Genomic DNA, 15,906 nt, shown 5'->3' on the forward strand with positions numbered 1-15,906 from the left:
ACAAAAACCTGAAAGAGTGATGAGTATGACATGACTGTTGCATTGATATAATTATTACTTTACATATTTGCACTTTGTTAAATTTATCACGTGAGCTATCAGAGTCATTATCAGTCATTTATTAGCAGCCAACCTTAGTTGCTCTTGCCCATATTGTCTGCTACTATTTCTATACAGGATTCTTTTCAGTTTGTTAATTATAGTAACATGACAATGAAATGTGATCCGACTAGTTTTCATAAAATGCTGCTTAGACCAAAAAGATAAAGAAAATATATAAGAAAAGTGGTTGGCTCTCCGACATGACCACCTGCCAGTTTTTAAAGTCTTCATATCTGAATTACTAACACCTCTAACTCACTACGGATCTGCTGCATTACCGTAGTCACGATACGGCCTTAGATGTACTACTCCTGTTCTGCATATGGAACACATTCTATGACTTAGCAGTGGTTTGCATGATCCGTTATGTTACTGTTTGACAGTGGAAATAAGCAGACCAGAATTAGAAACATTTGCTGCCTGCACTGGTTTGTGAAACACATTCCTGTGGCCAGTCAGCCTGTTCCTATTGTTGCTTCTCCCTCTACTCAACAATCACTGAATCCCGGATGACATTATTTTTCATAACAAATAGATTGCGTTTGGAAAATATACGTCACATGTCTCCTGCAGACCCTTTGTTGTCTTTTACTGTGACACATTTATTACTTTTCAAATGACACATCTGGCATTTAATTAACATCTGCAATTGCCTCTCACCTTCGAGGAAAAGGTTGGCATTCAGTGTTTGAATCACTTTCTCACCTCAACAAACCTGCGTTTGATATATTGATGAACGTTTCATTGAGTTCCTAAATCAGAGGGAAATATAGAAATACTGAGTTGGAACTCATGTTGTTGTTAATTTAGCTTAAAAACACATTCAGATCAAATCACCTGTTGTCATCACTAATGTGTGGCTGCAGTTGTACTCCTGCCTCAGGAGTTATTCAGCATGTCCTCTAAGACCTAAGACCTGGTGGTAAATACCAGTGTATTTCATTGAAAATAACAATATGTGGACATTGCATTCCTATAATGCAATGTACGGTATTTCTTTTCTGTGAACCTATTTGGTTCAACAAATATTGAATGAGGATAAACTCCTGTCAGCTGATTTTATCCTGTCTTGTAGGACTTGCTGGGGAAAGATATTCTGGAGTTCTGCCATCCTGAGGACCAGAGTCACTTGAGAGAAAGTTTCCAACAGGTAGGACGGGTCTGTAGCTGTTCATTGGACCTAAAGGTTTCTTTTTTCAGTCAGGTGAAAATATCATGGGGAGGTCATTGGGTTAAAACTTGAGAAACAGTATGAGAAAAGAAAATAATTACAAAGCCAACAGAAATGTATTGGCTACACACCTACCAAACCTGTAAGTAAGTAATCAAAAGTTATTTTAGAGCACTTTTCAAAAACCAGGGTCAGCATTTTGACTGATGCCACACACTCCTAGCTCGTAATACTTCAAATATATAAATATTACAATACATAGGCTCAATCACTGTTGCGTTACCTCATAGCGACATTTATTGAAATGAGATTCTCTGAGCTTGAGAAGGAGCTTGTCTCTTGGCAGACTTGCTAGCATCCATATAACATTGTTCAGTTTGGTTCGACAGGAGTGCTGGCAGGCTGAATGATTGGGTCCAAGTGATTATTCTGTTTGCTTATGTCTGCCAGTATTTAGCCTTCTCAATCACCGATAGAGTTGATTCTGATCACAAGTGAGTCTACTGCAACTCTGTTACACGTCACATGACATTGTGTAATACTGACAACTTGTTTAAAGTGAGTCATTCTATGATTTATCTGATTTATTTCACCAGGTTTAGGTATTCACAGAGAGCGGGAAGTTCTCCGTATCTGTGGTCATTGCTGCTACTCTTTTCATGTCCAGATCCTGCTGGCTAGTTAACGCTTGTTAAAACAGTAGGATGAATCAGTGGCGTTCCTCCCTCTGCAGGTGGTGAAGTTGAAGGGTCAGGTTCTGTCTGTGATGTATCGTTTCCGAATGAAGAACAGAGAGTGGATGCTGATCCGAACCAGCAGCTTCACCTTCCAGAACCCGTACTCCGATGAGATAGAGTACATCATCTGCACCAACACCAACGTCAAGTAGGTTCCTCACACACACACACACACACACACACACACACACACACACATGCCATTTAAACCAGCCTAAATCTGACCAAAATGTCAGATTTAAAAAAGGAAAGACAGCAAGGCACAAAGTAGTAAAGACACAAATACAACTCAATCAGGCATTCATAAAGGATTTATTATATTGAATATTTTATTCTGCCATTAATATTAAAAGCACAATAACCAAATAGATCCACACACAGAAGATGGGACCATCATTTTCGTATTTAAAGACATTCTTTGAGAAACGGTTTTTGGATTTGTTAAAGACTGTACAGTACAATAAGCTGGATTGGCAGTGCCTCTTGTTGCCTGTTGCTTTGTTACTGATAAGGTGAACACAGCGAAACTAAACTATATAGAATCAGTCACGGTCTCTTGCTCTGTTAAAAACCATGTAAAGAAACAAGACGCGTATTAAAAGCATTATAAAGAAACAAAGGTTGAATATCAAGCTTTTTAAAACTTCCTGTTTCAGAAGCATTTAAAAGTGAATTTGCCTTCTTTGTATAATCTCTGGACATGTACATAGTGCTTTTTATCAGTGGACATCTTTTGTTCGCCGGCCGTGATTACGTCATCTTCTGGTGCGCGCCCCTCGCTCAGGCTTCACTTGGGCGAGTATAAACACAGCTTTAATGTGGACACTGATCAAGAGGCTTACGCACTCACTACACGTCGTATTTCTGGTCAGTGTGCCTCAGTTCTGGTAACTGGTAGCATTCCACGTCCTGCTTCTCCTGCAACTAGAATGTAAACAGACAGCTAATAGCTTTCAATCCCATTTACGTAGGTGTGTTTATGCATATTACAGGCATAATTCACTGCCAACGGCTCCCTCAGGAGAGCATTAACAGAATATGTCTTCGATTTATGAGGTCAGTGAAAAAGAAATGGATCTGGTTTATCAGAATACCACAGAGTTCAGAGGCGCTTCCCTCACAGCATGATGAATACTTGTGTGTCGCCCGTGTATATGTGAGAACATAGATATATGATACGTTCATGTGGGAACGCAGCAGGCAATTTCCTTCTGCTTAGGAGAGAGTGTACTCCGAGTGTATTAATGGACTGCATGTTGACTGAAAGAGCAGCTGAGATATGATGTGTAGAAACGCATAAACATTTGGGTCTTATTATGTCTTCTTTCTTCTTCCTTACAAGCAGGGGTGAGGGAATTGTATGAATATGGGGAGCACGAGTTTTGATATCGTAATACAATATCTTTATTGAAGATTTCAGGGCCTATTTCCTATTGTTTTGTGGTGCCTTAAACAATGACATAACCTACAGTTTGTCAAAATTATATTTACTGAAACAAAATGTTGAATTTGGGGTAATCTAACAGTATGAGATATAGACATAATGATATGTTTTTTGAACATTAATGCATGTCAACATGTTCTAGTAACCCAAAAAAATGAGTATGAACCTAAAAAAATGAGCATGGTATTTAATAGTAAAAACTGAACGAGAGAAGAAAAAATAGGAAACTTTCAACTGATTCACAAAACTTGTGCGCACCAATGATTTGTTGTTACGCATGTGAAAAACGTATCAATCAGGATTATTCTTCAGTCTGATAGTGGCAGGTAAGCAGATGAATGATTAATTCACTCAACAGCCTTTGTTATTGTCTACATGATATATATATATATATATATATATATATATATATATATATATATATATACTGTTTTTGTTCATAGAGTCGTGATAAGTTCTTCTCAGTCATTCTTCTCACAACCAAATACTCTCTTTATGAATAATAACAATATACTTGGTAAATTGTGTGAAGTCACATTTGCTGTAATATAATTATAATATTTTCTATGTTTCCCTTAATCGCCCGGTCATTGTTCAGAACCGCCATCTGGTCATTTTAGTGGGAAATGTTGTCATTTCTCTACAGCGCTTTGCTTATTTCCGATCGTTAATGAATTCACCACCAGGGAGGGCTTCCTGCACGTTCCATGTTAACAGCATCTTCACAGGAGTGCATTTCCTCTTGCTAGCACAACCGCCACTTTAACTGCTCCTCAGTGTCGTCGCTAGCCTGTTAAATGTCTCCTTCTGCCTTTGTCAGAAATGGAAAGCCTCGGTTGACAACTGGACGTGAGGCCTCATTTCCAGCTGGCTTTGCTGAGAGTAATGAGGCTGAGGAAGAGTAGATGAATCAGCGATAACCTTCTCCTCCACTGGGATCACTTACAACGCGTAGGTTGTGAGTGTACACACAAATACAAGCTGACGCATGCATTCACACCACGCAAAAATCAGACTGTAACAGCATCTTTTTAAGACCAGTATCTACAGTTGTGGTCAAAAGTTTACATACACTTGTAAAGAACATAATGTCATGGCTCTCTTGAGTTTCCCCATTATTTCTACAACTCTGATTTTTCTCTGATAGAGTGATTGGAACAGATACTTCTTTGTCACAAAAAACATTTTGTTTTTTGTGACAAAGATAAGACCTTCTGGAGGAAAGTTCTGTGGTCAGACGAAACAAAAATCGAACTGTTTGGCCACAATGCCCAGCAATATGTTTGGAGGAGAAAAGGTGAGGCCTTTAACCCCAAGAACACCATGCCTACCGTCAAGCACGGTGGTGGTAGTAAGTTTGGTTCTTTCATGACTTTATTATGGGTTAACAGAAAAAGTGATCAAATCTGCTGGGTCAAAAATATACATACAGCAGTGCTAATATTTGGTTACATGTCCCTTGGCCATTTTCACTTCAATTAGGCTCTTTTGGTAGCCATCCACAAGCTTCTGGCAAGCTTCTCGTTGAATCTTTGACCACTCCTCTTGACAGAATTGGTGCAGTTCAGTTAAATTTGATGGCTTTCTGACATGGACTTGTTTCTTCAGCATTGTCCACATGTTCTCAATGGGATTTAAGTCAGGACTTTGGGAAGGCCATTCTAAAACCCTAATTCTAGCCTGATTTAGCCATTCCATTATCACTTTTGATGTGTGTTTGGGGTCATTGTCCTGTCGGAACACCCAACTGCGCCCAAGACCCAACCTTCGGGCTGATGATTTTAGGTTATCTTGAAGAATTTGAAGGTAATCCTCCTTCTTCATTATCCCATTTCCTCTCTGTAAAGCACCAGTTCCATTGGCAGCAAAACAGCCCCACAGCATAATACTACCACCACCGTGCTTGACGGTAGGCATGGTGTTCTTGGGGTTAAAGGCCTCACCTTTTCTCCTCCAAACATATTGCTGGGCATTGTGTCCAAACAGCTCGATTTTTGTTTCGTCTGACCACAGAACTTTCCTCCAGAAGGTCTTATCTTTGTCACAAAAAACAAAATGTTTTTTGTGACAAAGAAGTATCTGTTCCAATCACTCTATCAGAGAAAAATCAGAGTTGTAGAAATAACTGGAAACTCAAGAGAGCCATGACATTATGTTCTTTACAAGTGTATGTAAACTTTTGACCACAACTGTATGTGAGTTTCCTCCAAACGAAACATAGATCCGTCTGTAATCTACAAACATATGGTTTTCATACAGCAGCTCTAAAGCGGGCCGCTTCCTGAATACATCTGGTGTTTGACGCTGCATGAATTAGCCGAGCAGCTCGCGGACTGTTCCTCACTCACACCTCTTCTAGTCTTATTTGAGGTGATGTTTTTCAGCGTTTCATATTTCCTGCACAAACAGTGTGTGTGTGTGTGTGTGTGTGTGTGTGTGTGTGTGTGTGTGTGTGTGTGTGTGTGTGTGTGTGTGTGTGTGAGAAAGAGAGAAGGTGGACTATCGCATGCAATCTTTCTGTAAGTTATTGACAACTTCTTCGGAACACTGCTTTGTCACTTTCTGACTCGCCCGTTGGAGCCCGTGATATTTTCTCGTACGCCGCTCATCACTACTTTAAGCTCTCTTTTTGAACACAAACCTCCATCCTTCCTCCCTCTCTCCCTCTTCCTGTTAATTCTGACGAGGTGTAGGAGTTTCGAGTCAGTGCTATGTGCGTCATCATCAACATGCTCCCACAATCTCATTCCCTTCGCAGCCTCATATTTGATAACAACAAGTCTCAAAAAAGTGTGCATCAGAAATGTCTTCTAATCTATTGAAATCCCTGCAGCACTTTCTTCCTGGAGGCATTGCTTAGTGCCGGTTAAAGCAGGCGTGTCTACCTGTGTGTTCATTCTAAATGCCCATTTCAGTTCAGTAAAAGTTGTGAACGGCACCTGGTACTTCTTTTGGTACCGCATCCGTTGAGGTTCCAAGCGAGCTGAGCCGATACTAGAAAGTGGAGATAAAATCCCTGAAGACCTCTGATTGTGACTGCAATTTCTTTATTCTCTTGACCCAGATTTAAAAAAAGAAAATACAAAACTACGCTGTTTAATGCAAAAAAAAAAAGGTGCGTATGTTTCTCTGTTTGGTTGCTGATAAAAAGGACTCAGCGAATGTTCTGTTGAAGAGGATGGCGTGACGTCGTCTTCGCTACGTTTGTCGCTCCGGTCACAGTGGAAAACGAATAGAGAAAAGCTCCTGGCACCACGCAGTGGAGTCGAGCATGTACCATGCCAATTTTTCAAATGAATGAACTACAAACTTATGGCATTTAAAACAACCCATCGATGCATTTAGAATCATATATTCACCCACAGAGACACCAGTGCCGTTCAATGTTGTGCGTGGGCCCCTCGCTCATTACAGCAGGCAAGGAAATGCAATGCGCTGCTACTGGCCATGTTACCTGTCATTGGGTTTGTATGGAGCTACAATACTAGCTATCAATTTAGCTACATTTGTATCTAGAGGGCGGCACATGGTTAGCACTGTCGCCTGACAGCAAGCAGGTTCTGGGTCCAGACCCAGAGTTTGGATGTTCTCCCCATGTTCTCTCCATGTTCTCTCCATGTTCTCTCCATGTTCTCCCCATGTTCACTCCATGTTCTCTCCATGTTCTCTCCATGTTCTCTCCATGTTCTCCCCATGTTCACTCCATGTTCTCTCCATGTTCTCCCCATGTTCTCCCCATGTTCTCTCCATGTTCTCTCCATGTTCTCTCCATGTTCTCTCCATGTTCTCCCCATGTTCTCTCCATGTTCTCCCCATGTTCTCTCCATGTTCTCCCCATGTTCTCTCCATGTTCTCCCCATGTTCTCTCCATGTTCTCTCCATGTTCTCCCCATGTTCTCTCCATGTTCTCCCCATGTCAGCGTGGACATGCAGGATAACCTGTGACTCTAAATTGTGACGCATTAAATGTTAAACACTGACAAACAGCTATTGTGGGTGTAAACACGGGGTTAAAACAAAAGTCTCCTACCCCAACAACACCTCTTTTCATCTCCATGAATTACATGTAAATGTTTGTTCATCATGTTAGTTATCTCATTCTACTGAATTTAGAAATGACGTGTCGTGCTGTAGGTGCCAGTCTGAGGTTCTGATGGGTCCGTATGGTGTGTGTTGTGTTTTGCAGGCAGCTACAGCAGCAGCAGCAAGCGGAGCTGGAGGTGCACCAAAGAGATGGACTGACTGCCTACGATCTTTCCCAGGTAACCCGGTGCTTTAGAGCCGCTTCACTCACACGCTGTGAAAGACAGGAAGGGTCGTTGTGTCACAGAACGCACATCGGTGCCACGCCAGTGGTATCTGACTGTATTAAAGCATCTCTCTAAGTAAACAATAATGGTATTTAATATTCAGAAGGGCTCATGTTTGCCAGCTCTCGTAATGTTTCCTATTATGGTCAGGAGGCGGCGCTATCCGGACCTTATCACAGTCGGCTACTTGTGACTTTGCTCGTCAATGAACTAAGTTAGCATTTGCATTTTGTTTCGCTAACGTTGTCCAGAAATATTTTATGTTAAGACGTCCTACAATAATTTGGAGATAAAACCGTTAACAACCGTTAGCAAGAAATACCCCTTGTGAAGGTGTAAAAGAAACAAACAGGGAGCCTCTCTAGCTTCATCGTTTGTTCAGGTACCAGGATGTAGCTATCTTGAGTTGAGCTTCATGCAGCTGCTTAGTCATCTGTTTGTAGACCAATGACAAGGAACACAAACGTGCACATTTAGATAACGCATTCATCTGTTTGTGTTGAATTGTGAGGAACCATCTTTCAGTCGAAGGTGAAGCTTTACAGTGAGACTTCAACAGAACCGGCACTAATCTGACACCAATGCAAAAAATGGAATGTTTGTTCATAGGCTCCTTGATCCCCCGAAACTGGCCTCCCGACTCTATGTAATCTTAGTTAAAAAAAAAACATGAAAGGAAATACATTTATCGTATAGCCATGTACATGGGCTCATTTTTGTGACCTCGGTCTATCATCTCTTATGCCCCTTCCTTCCTTCCTTCCCTTCCCAACATCCACCTCATCCTCAGGTGCCTGTGGCCAGCGTCAGCAGCGGAGTCCACGAGGCAGGGAAGAACATCGACAAGACAGAAGTCCTGTTCTCTCAGGAGAGAGACCCGCGCTTTGCTGAGATGTACACAGGCATCGCTGGCTGTACGACACACACACACACACACACAAACACACACATAAACAGCCACCTACCTGTCACACGTGTCCTGATAGTTGCTGCTTCAGCTTCTCGCTGTCTCTGCTCTCTGTCGTTTCTATAATGCTGAGCCTGCTGTGTGTGTGTGTGTGTGTGTGTGTGTGTGTGTGTGTGTGTGTGTGTGTGTGTGTGTGTGTAGCGGCAGATAAGAAGATGATGGTTCCCTCCTCTACAGCTGGAGGACAGCAGCTCTACTCTCAGAGCTCTCCCTTCCAGCAGGGACACGCTGGCAAAAGCTTCAGGTACACATCACATCCATCAGTTATGCAGGGCTCAACACCATCATGAACTGAGAATGTGGTTGTCCCCTTATATTTTGATATACAACCTAATAACCAATGTTAAATATCAGCCTAAGCTAATTCCTAGAAATGCCCTGACTGTCAAGCCCTTCCCTGATGCGACGGTACGTTCTCTTCACAGTTCCTCTGTGATCCATGTCCCCGGTGTGAACGACATCCAGCCGTCAGGCTCCACCAATCAGAACCTAGCTCAGATCTCCAGACAGCTCAATCCAGGCCAGGTGGCATGGTCAGGCAACCGCCCTCCCTTCTCTGGACAGGTAACAAGCACACACCAACCAATCCTGAAGTGACACCAGTCAATGGTAGTCTGCAACCTCTGTGGTTAACGTGATTGCCAAACTCATTTTTTTCTGCTCCTCCTGAACCCCAGAGCCCCATCTCTGGTGCCTGTTAACAGATGGTATTGGTCATTGTGTCTGTGTGTGTGTGTGTGTGTGTGTGTGTGTGTGTGTGTGTGTGTGTGTGTGTGTGTGTGTGTGTGTGTGTGTTTCATAATCTTGCTATGGGAATGTGCTGGGCATATGTTTCCTAACAAGCCCATCTCGTGTCTTCCGCACACATTGCTGCACTTGTCAGTTCATTCCATTGGACTAAATTCTTTGTTGGTCAGAAACCACTGAATGCATCACAGTAACTAGAGGCAGATGATGCGAGGGCTGAATGTTTTCACCACCTCTAAACACTGCAGACACAAAGACGTCACGCAGGGTTTCTCTGTCTTCTGGGACACCTAGGTTAAGCTGGCTCAATCCTAAAAAAAAAACAGTTTGCCCAACAATGGAAAAGCCCATTTGGCTGAACTGTGCAGGCAAAAAACAATGAGTAGTCTCTGAAGAATGAAGGTCAGCGAGTTGTTTCCGACCCACAACAAGCTATGACGTGTATTTTGGCCCGATGCCGTTGTAACAGCTGGAGGTTTGAATCAGAGAAGTAAAGAAGCATCAGTCTGTAGGTTGTTAGTTTATCATGAATTAAAAAGCAGCAACTGAATATCTGAATATTAAGTATTGAAATCCTCATCCTTCATTTCATTATTGTCTTTTGAAGCGGCTATTTCTGTAAAATTTCTTTACACGTCGACCTAAACCATATCCCAAACTACACATATGCATTTTCTTGAAGCAACGCACAGATGCATTGAAACACATCGCACCATTGAAACACTGGACTCTCCCAGTGTTAATGTAACCATCGTGTAGGTTCAAATCAGACCACCATGATGTCTCTGAGGGTTGATGTTGTATCCGTTGTGTTGGAATGGTGGACAGCTCTAAATAATACCCATGAACAACACAGCTCCGTCATTCATATGAATGGAAGAGCTGTGTTTGCTCTCTGGGGGTGTCTCATGTCTCGTGTATAAAAAAAATGGATATGAACTCATTTAACTTTATTCCAAAGCATGTTCAAACTTGAAAATACAGCTTTTGCATATCCCATACCTGTGGTTAGCATATGTAAGCAATCGGTTTGTTTTCAGGAAACTTCATTAGCAATAACTGAGCAGTGAACCCTGTATCTACCCTTACGGCCCTGATATGTTGTACATCTAACCAGTGTCTGTCTGTGCTCTCCAGTCCAGTAAAGCCCAGTCCAGTCCATTTGGTATTGGTTCCGGCCACAGCTACCAGACCGACCCGGCCTCCTACAGTCCCCTGTCGTCCCCGGCCACTTCCTCCCCTAGCGGCAATGCCTACTCCGGACTGACAAACCGCAGCACAGCTTTTGGTGAGCCCTGCTTTTCGTTTCTTTTCTCCTCTTTCGTTCCTGAGTGATCTGTCGTAACCTGTGTGCTACAGGCTGTGTTTGTTGTGGAAGTCTTTGTGTGTCTTTATTGAGGAGCAACATGTAAACCCACTGCACAGGTTCTGTTCTGTTGAAGATCTTATTAGGTAGGGCTTGGTGAAGTTAATATACCCGTTCTCACTCCCAATTAAAATCCAAATACCGCAGCCTGATATCTACGCACCGAGGCACGCTATAGAGCAGGGGTCACTGAAAGGTGGACCGAGTCCGGACCCAGACCCCGTTATTCGAACCTGGACCTAAAACAGATAGATAATTGAGAAATATCATATTTTTGACTGAGCGCTTCTATTTTAACCGGTGCAGCTCTTCTAGACTTTACGGTACTCGTTCAGCGGTCCAGGAAACACAGACCAATTAGATGCGTTGTAAATCACATCACGTGATGCTGCTCAGCCAATCACGTGGGAGACGGGGCAAGAGGCCGAGTAGTCGGAGAATAATACGCGAGTTGAAAGTTATTTCACATGTTCGTGCTCCAAAATAGAGAAATGTGGACCACGAGACCAGAGTCCATATACCAAGAATAGACACACTTCATTCATCCCACAGGCAGTTTAAGAGCAGCGTGTCTCATGTTCACAAACCGTGACCGTTATTAAAAGCAGCAATGTGAAGCGCCACTAAAGAGACAAACACGCACCCACTCACATCTGAAGTGAAGGCACCAAAAATAAACAATCAAAGAGCTCAGTATGATCATAATCCTAACATGACTTCACTGACCAACAATGATGGTAACAGAGAGGACTAGAGCTGAAAAGAGTGGTTTAATAACCACAGATAGGGTCCCTGCACACACATTTCTCTTTTTAGAAGATGAGAAAAATATCGTGGCATGGGTTAGCTTTTATAGCCTATAGAGGCCAGCTGAGCTTGATCAGCTGACCAGCCTCCCATAGTCAACTGCTGAGTTAGCCAGCACAGGGGGGGGTCACACAGCAAAGAAACCAAAGGGTAGACGGATACATTGTTTGAATATTATACACTATATTCATCCCGGAAGGGGACATTTTTCTCTGCATTTGACGCATGTATATAGGGAGCAGTGGGCTGCCCATGACAGGCGCCCGGGGAGCAGTTAGGGGTTCAGTGTCTTGCTCAGGGACACTTGGACACTTGGACACTTGGACACGTAGCAGCCAAGGATCGAACCCGCCGACCTTGCGGTTACCGGACGATCTGATACCGAAATTGCAGAGCTTCTTCTCAACAGGAATATCCTCACAATCACAACACAGGCTTTTTCTGAAAACATCAAGAAACAAGTGACACCAACGTGCCGCTTCTGTTTGACCTCCACAGGTCCTGCAGTTAGTCAACTCTAATCAGCATGACACACAACCTCATGATTATACAACCAACCGACTCATGATCCATTATGTTTATGGTTTGTAATCAGAGAATGTGTTGCCGTAATATATTTTACACAATGTGTGGAACAGGAACTTATTGTAGCTGCTACACATGTGTTGTGGTGGGATCGTAAAGTGTCATCCCATGTGGAGCTTTTAAGAATCACAAGTTATGATCTCTGAACTATGCGAATGTTTCCACTTTCTCCTGGTCTTCACTGAGCTGGATGTGTACAGTGGAAGCGCTGAGCTGGTTCCCTGTCAAATGTGTGTTGGCAGGAACTTTGAATGTCAGAAGGAACACAAGTAATTACATGCCCTGTATCAACAGATCCTTTACCATTATTTAACATTAAAGGAGGGAGTCCTCAACTGAAACCTGGTCACATTCTATTCACATTCTGTATTCAGTTCCAATAGGAAGCTTATTTTTGTTCTGGTACAGATGTAATTACACGGATGGAGAAGCAAAGCTGTCAGAGTCTGACTGACTCATTAACACTTCCATCCACCATAAATATACATGTTTCTGTATGGCCTTAAAAAAATGTTTCTCACACACCGATAGACACCAGGAGAGTCAGATAGACACCAGGAGAGTCAGATAGACACCATTAGAGTCAGATAGACACCATGAGAGTCAGATAGACATCAGGAGAGTCAGATAGACACCAGGAGAGTCAGATAGACATCATGAGAGTCAGATAGACACCAGGAGAGTCAGATAGACACCAGAAGAGTCAGATAGACACCAGGAGAGTCAGATATACACCATGAGAGTCAGATAGACACCATTAGAGTCAGATAGACACCATGAGAGTCAGATAGACATCAGGAGAGTCAGATAGACACCATTAGAGTCAGATAGACATCATGAGAGTCAGATAGACATCAGGAGAGTCAGATAGACACCAGGAGAGTCAGATAGACACCATGAGAGTCAGATAGACACCAGGAGAGTCAGATAGACACCAGGAGAGTCAGATATACACCATGAGAGTCAGATAGACACCAGGAGAGTCAGATAGACACCAGGAGAGTCAGATATACACCATGAGAGTCAGATAGACACCAGGAGAGTCAGATAGACACCAGGAGAGTCAGATAGACATCAGGAGAGTCAGATAGACACCAGGAGAGTCAGATAGACATCATGAGAGTCAGATAGACACCATTAGAGTCAGATAGACACCAGGAGAGTCAGATAGACACCAGGAGAGTCAGATAGACATCAGGAGAGTCAGATAGACACCAGGAGAGTCAGATAGACATCATGAGAGTCAGATAGACACCAGGAGAGTCAGATAGACACCAGGAGAGTCAGATAGACATCATGAGAGTCAGATAGACACCAGGAGAGTCAGATAGACATCATGAGAGTCAGATAGACACCAGGAGAGTCAGATAGAACCCAGGAGAGTCAGATAGAACCCAGGAGAGTCAGATAGACACCAGGAGAGTCAGATAGACACCAGAAGAGTCAGATAGACATCAGGAGAGTCAGATAGACACCAGGAGAGTCAGATAGACACCAGGAGAGTCAGATATACACCATGAGAGTCAGATAGACACCAGGAGAGTCAGATAGACACCAGGAGAGTCAGATAGACATCATGAGAGTCAGATAGACACCAGGAGAGTCAGATAGAACCCAGGAGAGTCAGATAGAACCCAGGAGAGTCAGATAGACACCAGGAGAGTCAGATAGACACCAGAAGAGTCAGATAGACATCAGGAGAGTCAGATAGACACCAGGAGAGTCAGATAGACACCAGGAGAGTCAGATATACACCATGAGAGTCAGATAGACACCAGGAGAGTCAGATAGACACCAGGAGAGTCAGATAGACACCATGAGAGTCAGATAGACACCAGGAGAGTCAGATAGAACCCAGGAGAGTCAGATAGACACCAGGAGAGTCAGATAGAACCCATGAGAGTCAGATAGACACCAGGAGAGTCAGATATACACCAGGAGAGTCAGATAGACACCATTAGAGTCAGATAGACACCATTAGAGTCAGATAGACACCAGGAGAGTCAGATGTACATCAGGAGAGTCAGATAGAGAGTCACTACCAGGGCTCTGGGAGCAGTATTTTTCACGGTTGTAGATGAAGAAATAATCAGCAGATTAATCAATAATTCAAATCGATTCACTCTGAATCACAGTGGTGGACTGACCTCATCTCGTTACCCGGAGCCACACTGCTGGCGTGGCTTTAAATGGGATGACAGCAGAAACAGGATTGTGAAGGTTTTCGTGTGTTCAGTGAGTGATGGCTCATCAGCCAGCTGCTCAGACTCATGCTCAGTCCTACAGCGCCGTAGGACTGAGCATGTCCAGCCTGTACCGGCTCCTTGATTGCCTTTTAATGGACACACACATTAGCCAAATGCATGTCTATCTGCCACCTCCTTTATTTATGCTTTATTTCCTCAGGCTCATTTCGTGACTTAGATTTTTACTTTCCGTCCATCCGTCGTTCTTTCTCTCTCTCTCTCTTTTTGCTGTCAGTCCGTTTGTAGGATGAAGAAGTCAGTAACAGCCAGTGCCTTTCATTTGCTCTGTTGTTGCATGTGTTCATTAGTATTCACGAGTGATAAGCTCTGCGTTTCCCTTATCTTGTACGCTTTCCACTTCATGTTTACAAGACCAGCCTCCTCTGTGTTTGGGTAATTACTGTTCCATCTGCGCTCTCTTCCCTCTCTCCATCAGCGACTCAGCCTCTCGCTCTTATCTGGCCGGAGAAAATATGAGCCTTTAGTTTTTTTATTGCGAAACCGTAAGAATGTTCCTCCGCTGGGGAGGCCGACAGCTTATCATTCTGCTTTGCTTTAATGTACTCGCTGTGTGTGTGTGTGTGTGTGTGTGTGTGTGTGTGTGTGTGTGTGTGTGTGTGTGTGTGTGTGTGTGTCTGTACATTCATATCTCGTGTTGGAGTTTTTAGCTGCAGCTCAGAATTGTCAGTCAGGCAATGAATTAGTTTGCGTACGACATTTTCAAATACTAGTAACAGCGCAGAGAAGCAGGCCTTCATGTGACAAAGACTTATATCAGACAAGCCTCTCATTTCTCCAGTGTTCATTAGAATATTGATCCTATTTTATTAGGGCTGGGTATTGTTTAGAAAATGATGATATCAGCGCCCTTATTAAAGCGATACCGAAACCAAAAGAGTACATCGCTCGATCGATAAGCATTCAGTCGTGTGAAATGCCCCCAATGCTGCATTATGGGTAGGCGTGTCGTACAGCAGACCGGGGGCATCTCAATTACTCAAAGACAGCACACCACAGGCCGTATGGGTTGTATGTTCTCCGTCCTGTGCTCAGGTAGACATCCTCACATAGTGATAATACTAATGCCATTCAACCACAACGTCCCGTGTGTTTCACTCTGCCTTAAATATGCAATCAGTCAAAGTCATGAGCGAAACCCTCTGTGTGTTTCCAGATGTGTCGGGGGAGAGCAGTCAGAGTGGAGCCCAGTTCCAGGGTCGGCCCAGTGAGGTCTGGTCCCAGTGGCAGAACCAGCATCACTCCCAGCAGGCCGGGGAACAGCACACACACCCCAACCCCAGCCAGACAGAAGTCTTCCAGGTAACACACACACACACACACACTCTCTGACACACAGAGCGTCTTCCAGCTGCTGGCCGCTGACCATGGTACACAGATATGTGATATGTATCCGTGTCTCTGCA

The 15,906-nt window shown here is 43.4% G+C and overlaps 1 protein-coding gene across 2 annotated transcripts in view; it reads left to right on the forward strand.

Annotated features, from left to right (window-relative positions):
* Positions 1-15,906, forward strand: part of arnt2 (aryl-hydrocarbon receptor nuclear translocator 2) — a 52,664-nt gene that overhangs the window by 34,236 nt on the left and 2,522 nt on the right. For both annotated transcript variants that reach the window (XM_068730269.1, XM_068730268.1), the window contains exons 11-18: positions 1,178-1,252; positions 2,007-2,158; positions 7,641-7,716; positions 8,555-8,678; positions 8,873-8,975; positions 9,157-9,295; positions 10,616-10,766; positions 15,657-15,802. In XM_068730269.1, coding sequence (XP_068586370.1) covers positions 1,178-1,252; positions 2,007-2,158; positions 7,641-7,716; positions 8,555-8,678; positions 8,873-8,975; positions 9,157-9,295; positions 10,616-10,766; positions 15,657-15,802 — 966 coding nt within the window. The remainder of the gene's footprint in view (positions 1-1,177; positions 1,253-2,006; positions 2,159-7,640; positions 7,717-8,554; positions 8,679-8,872; positions 8,976-9,156; positions 9,296-10,615; positions 10,767-15,656; positions 15,803-15,906) is intronic.

This window comes from Cebidichthys violaceus, unplaced genomic scaffold (assembly GCF_023349555.1).
Source record: "Cebidichthys violaceus isolate CVI_PGR_0920_01 unplaced genomic scaffold, fCebVio1.0.p SCAF_5, whole genome shotgun sequence".
In the NCBI taxonomy this organism is placed as follows: domain Eukaryota; kingdom Metazoa; phylum Chordata; class Actinopteri; order Perciformes; family Stichaeidae; genus Cebidichthys; species Cebidichthys violaceus.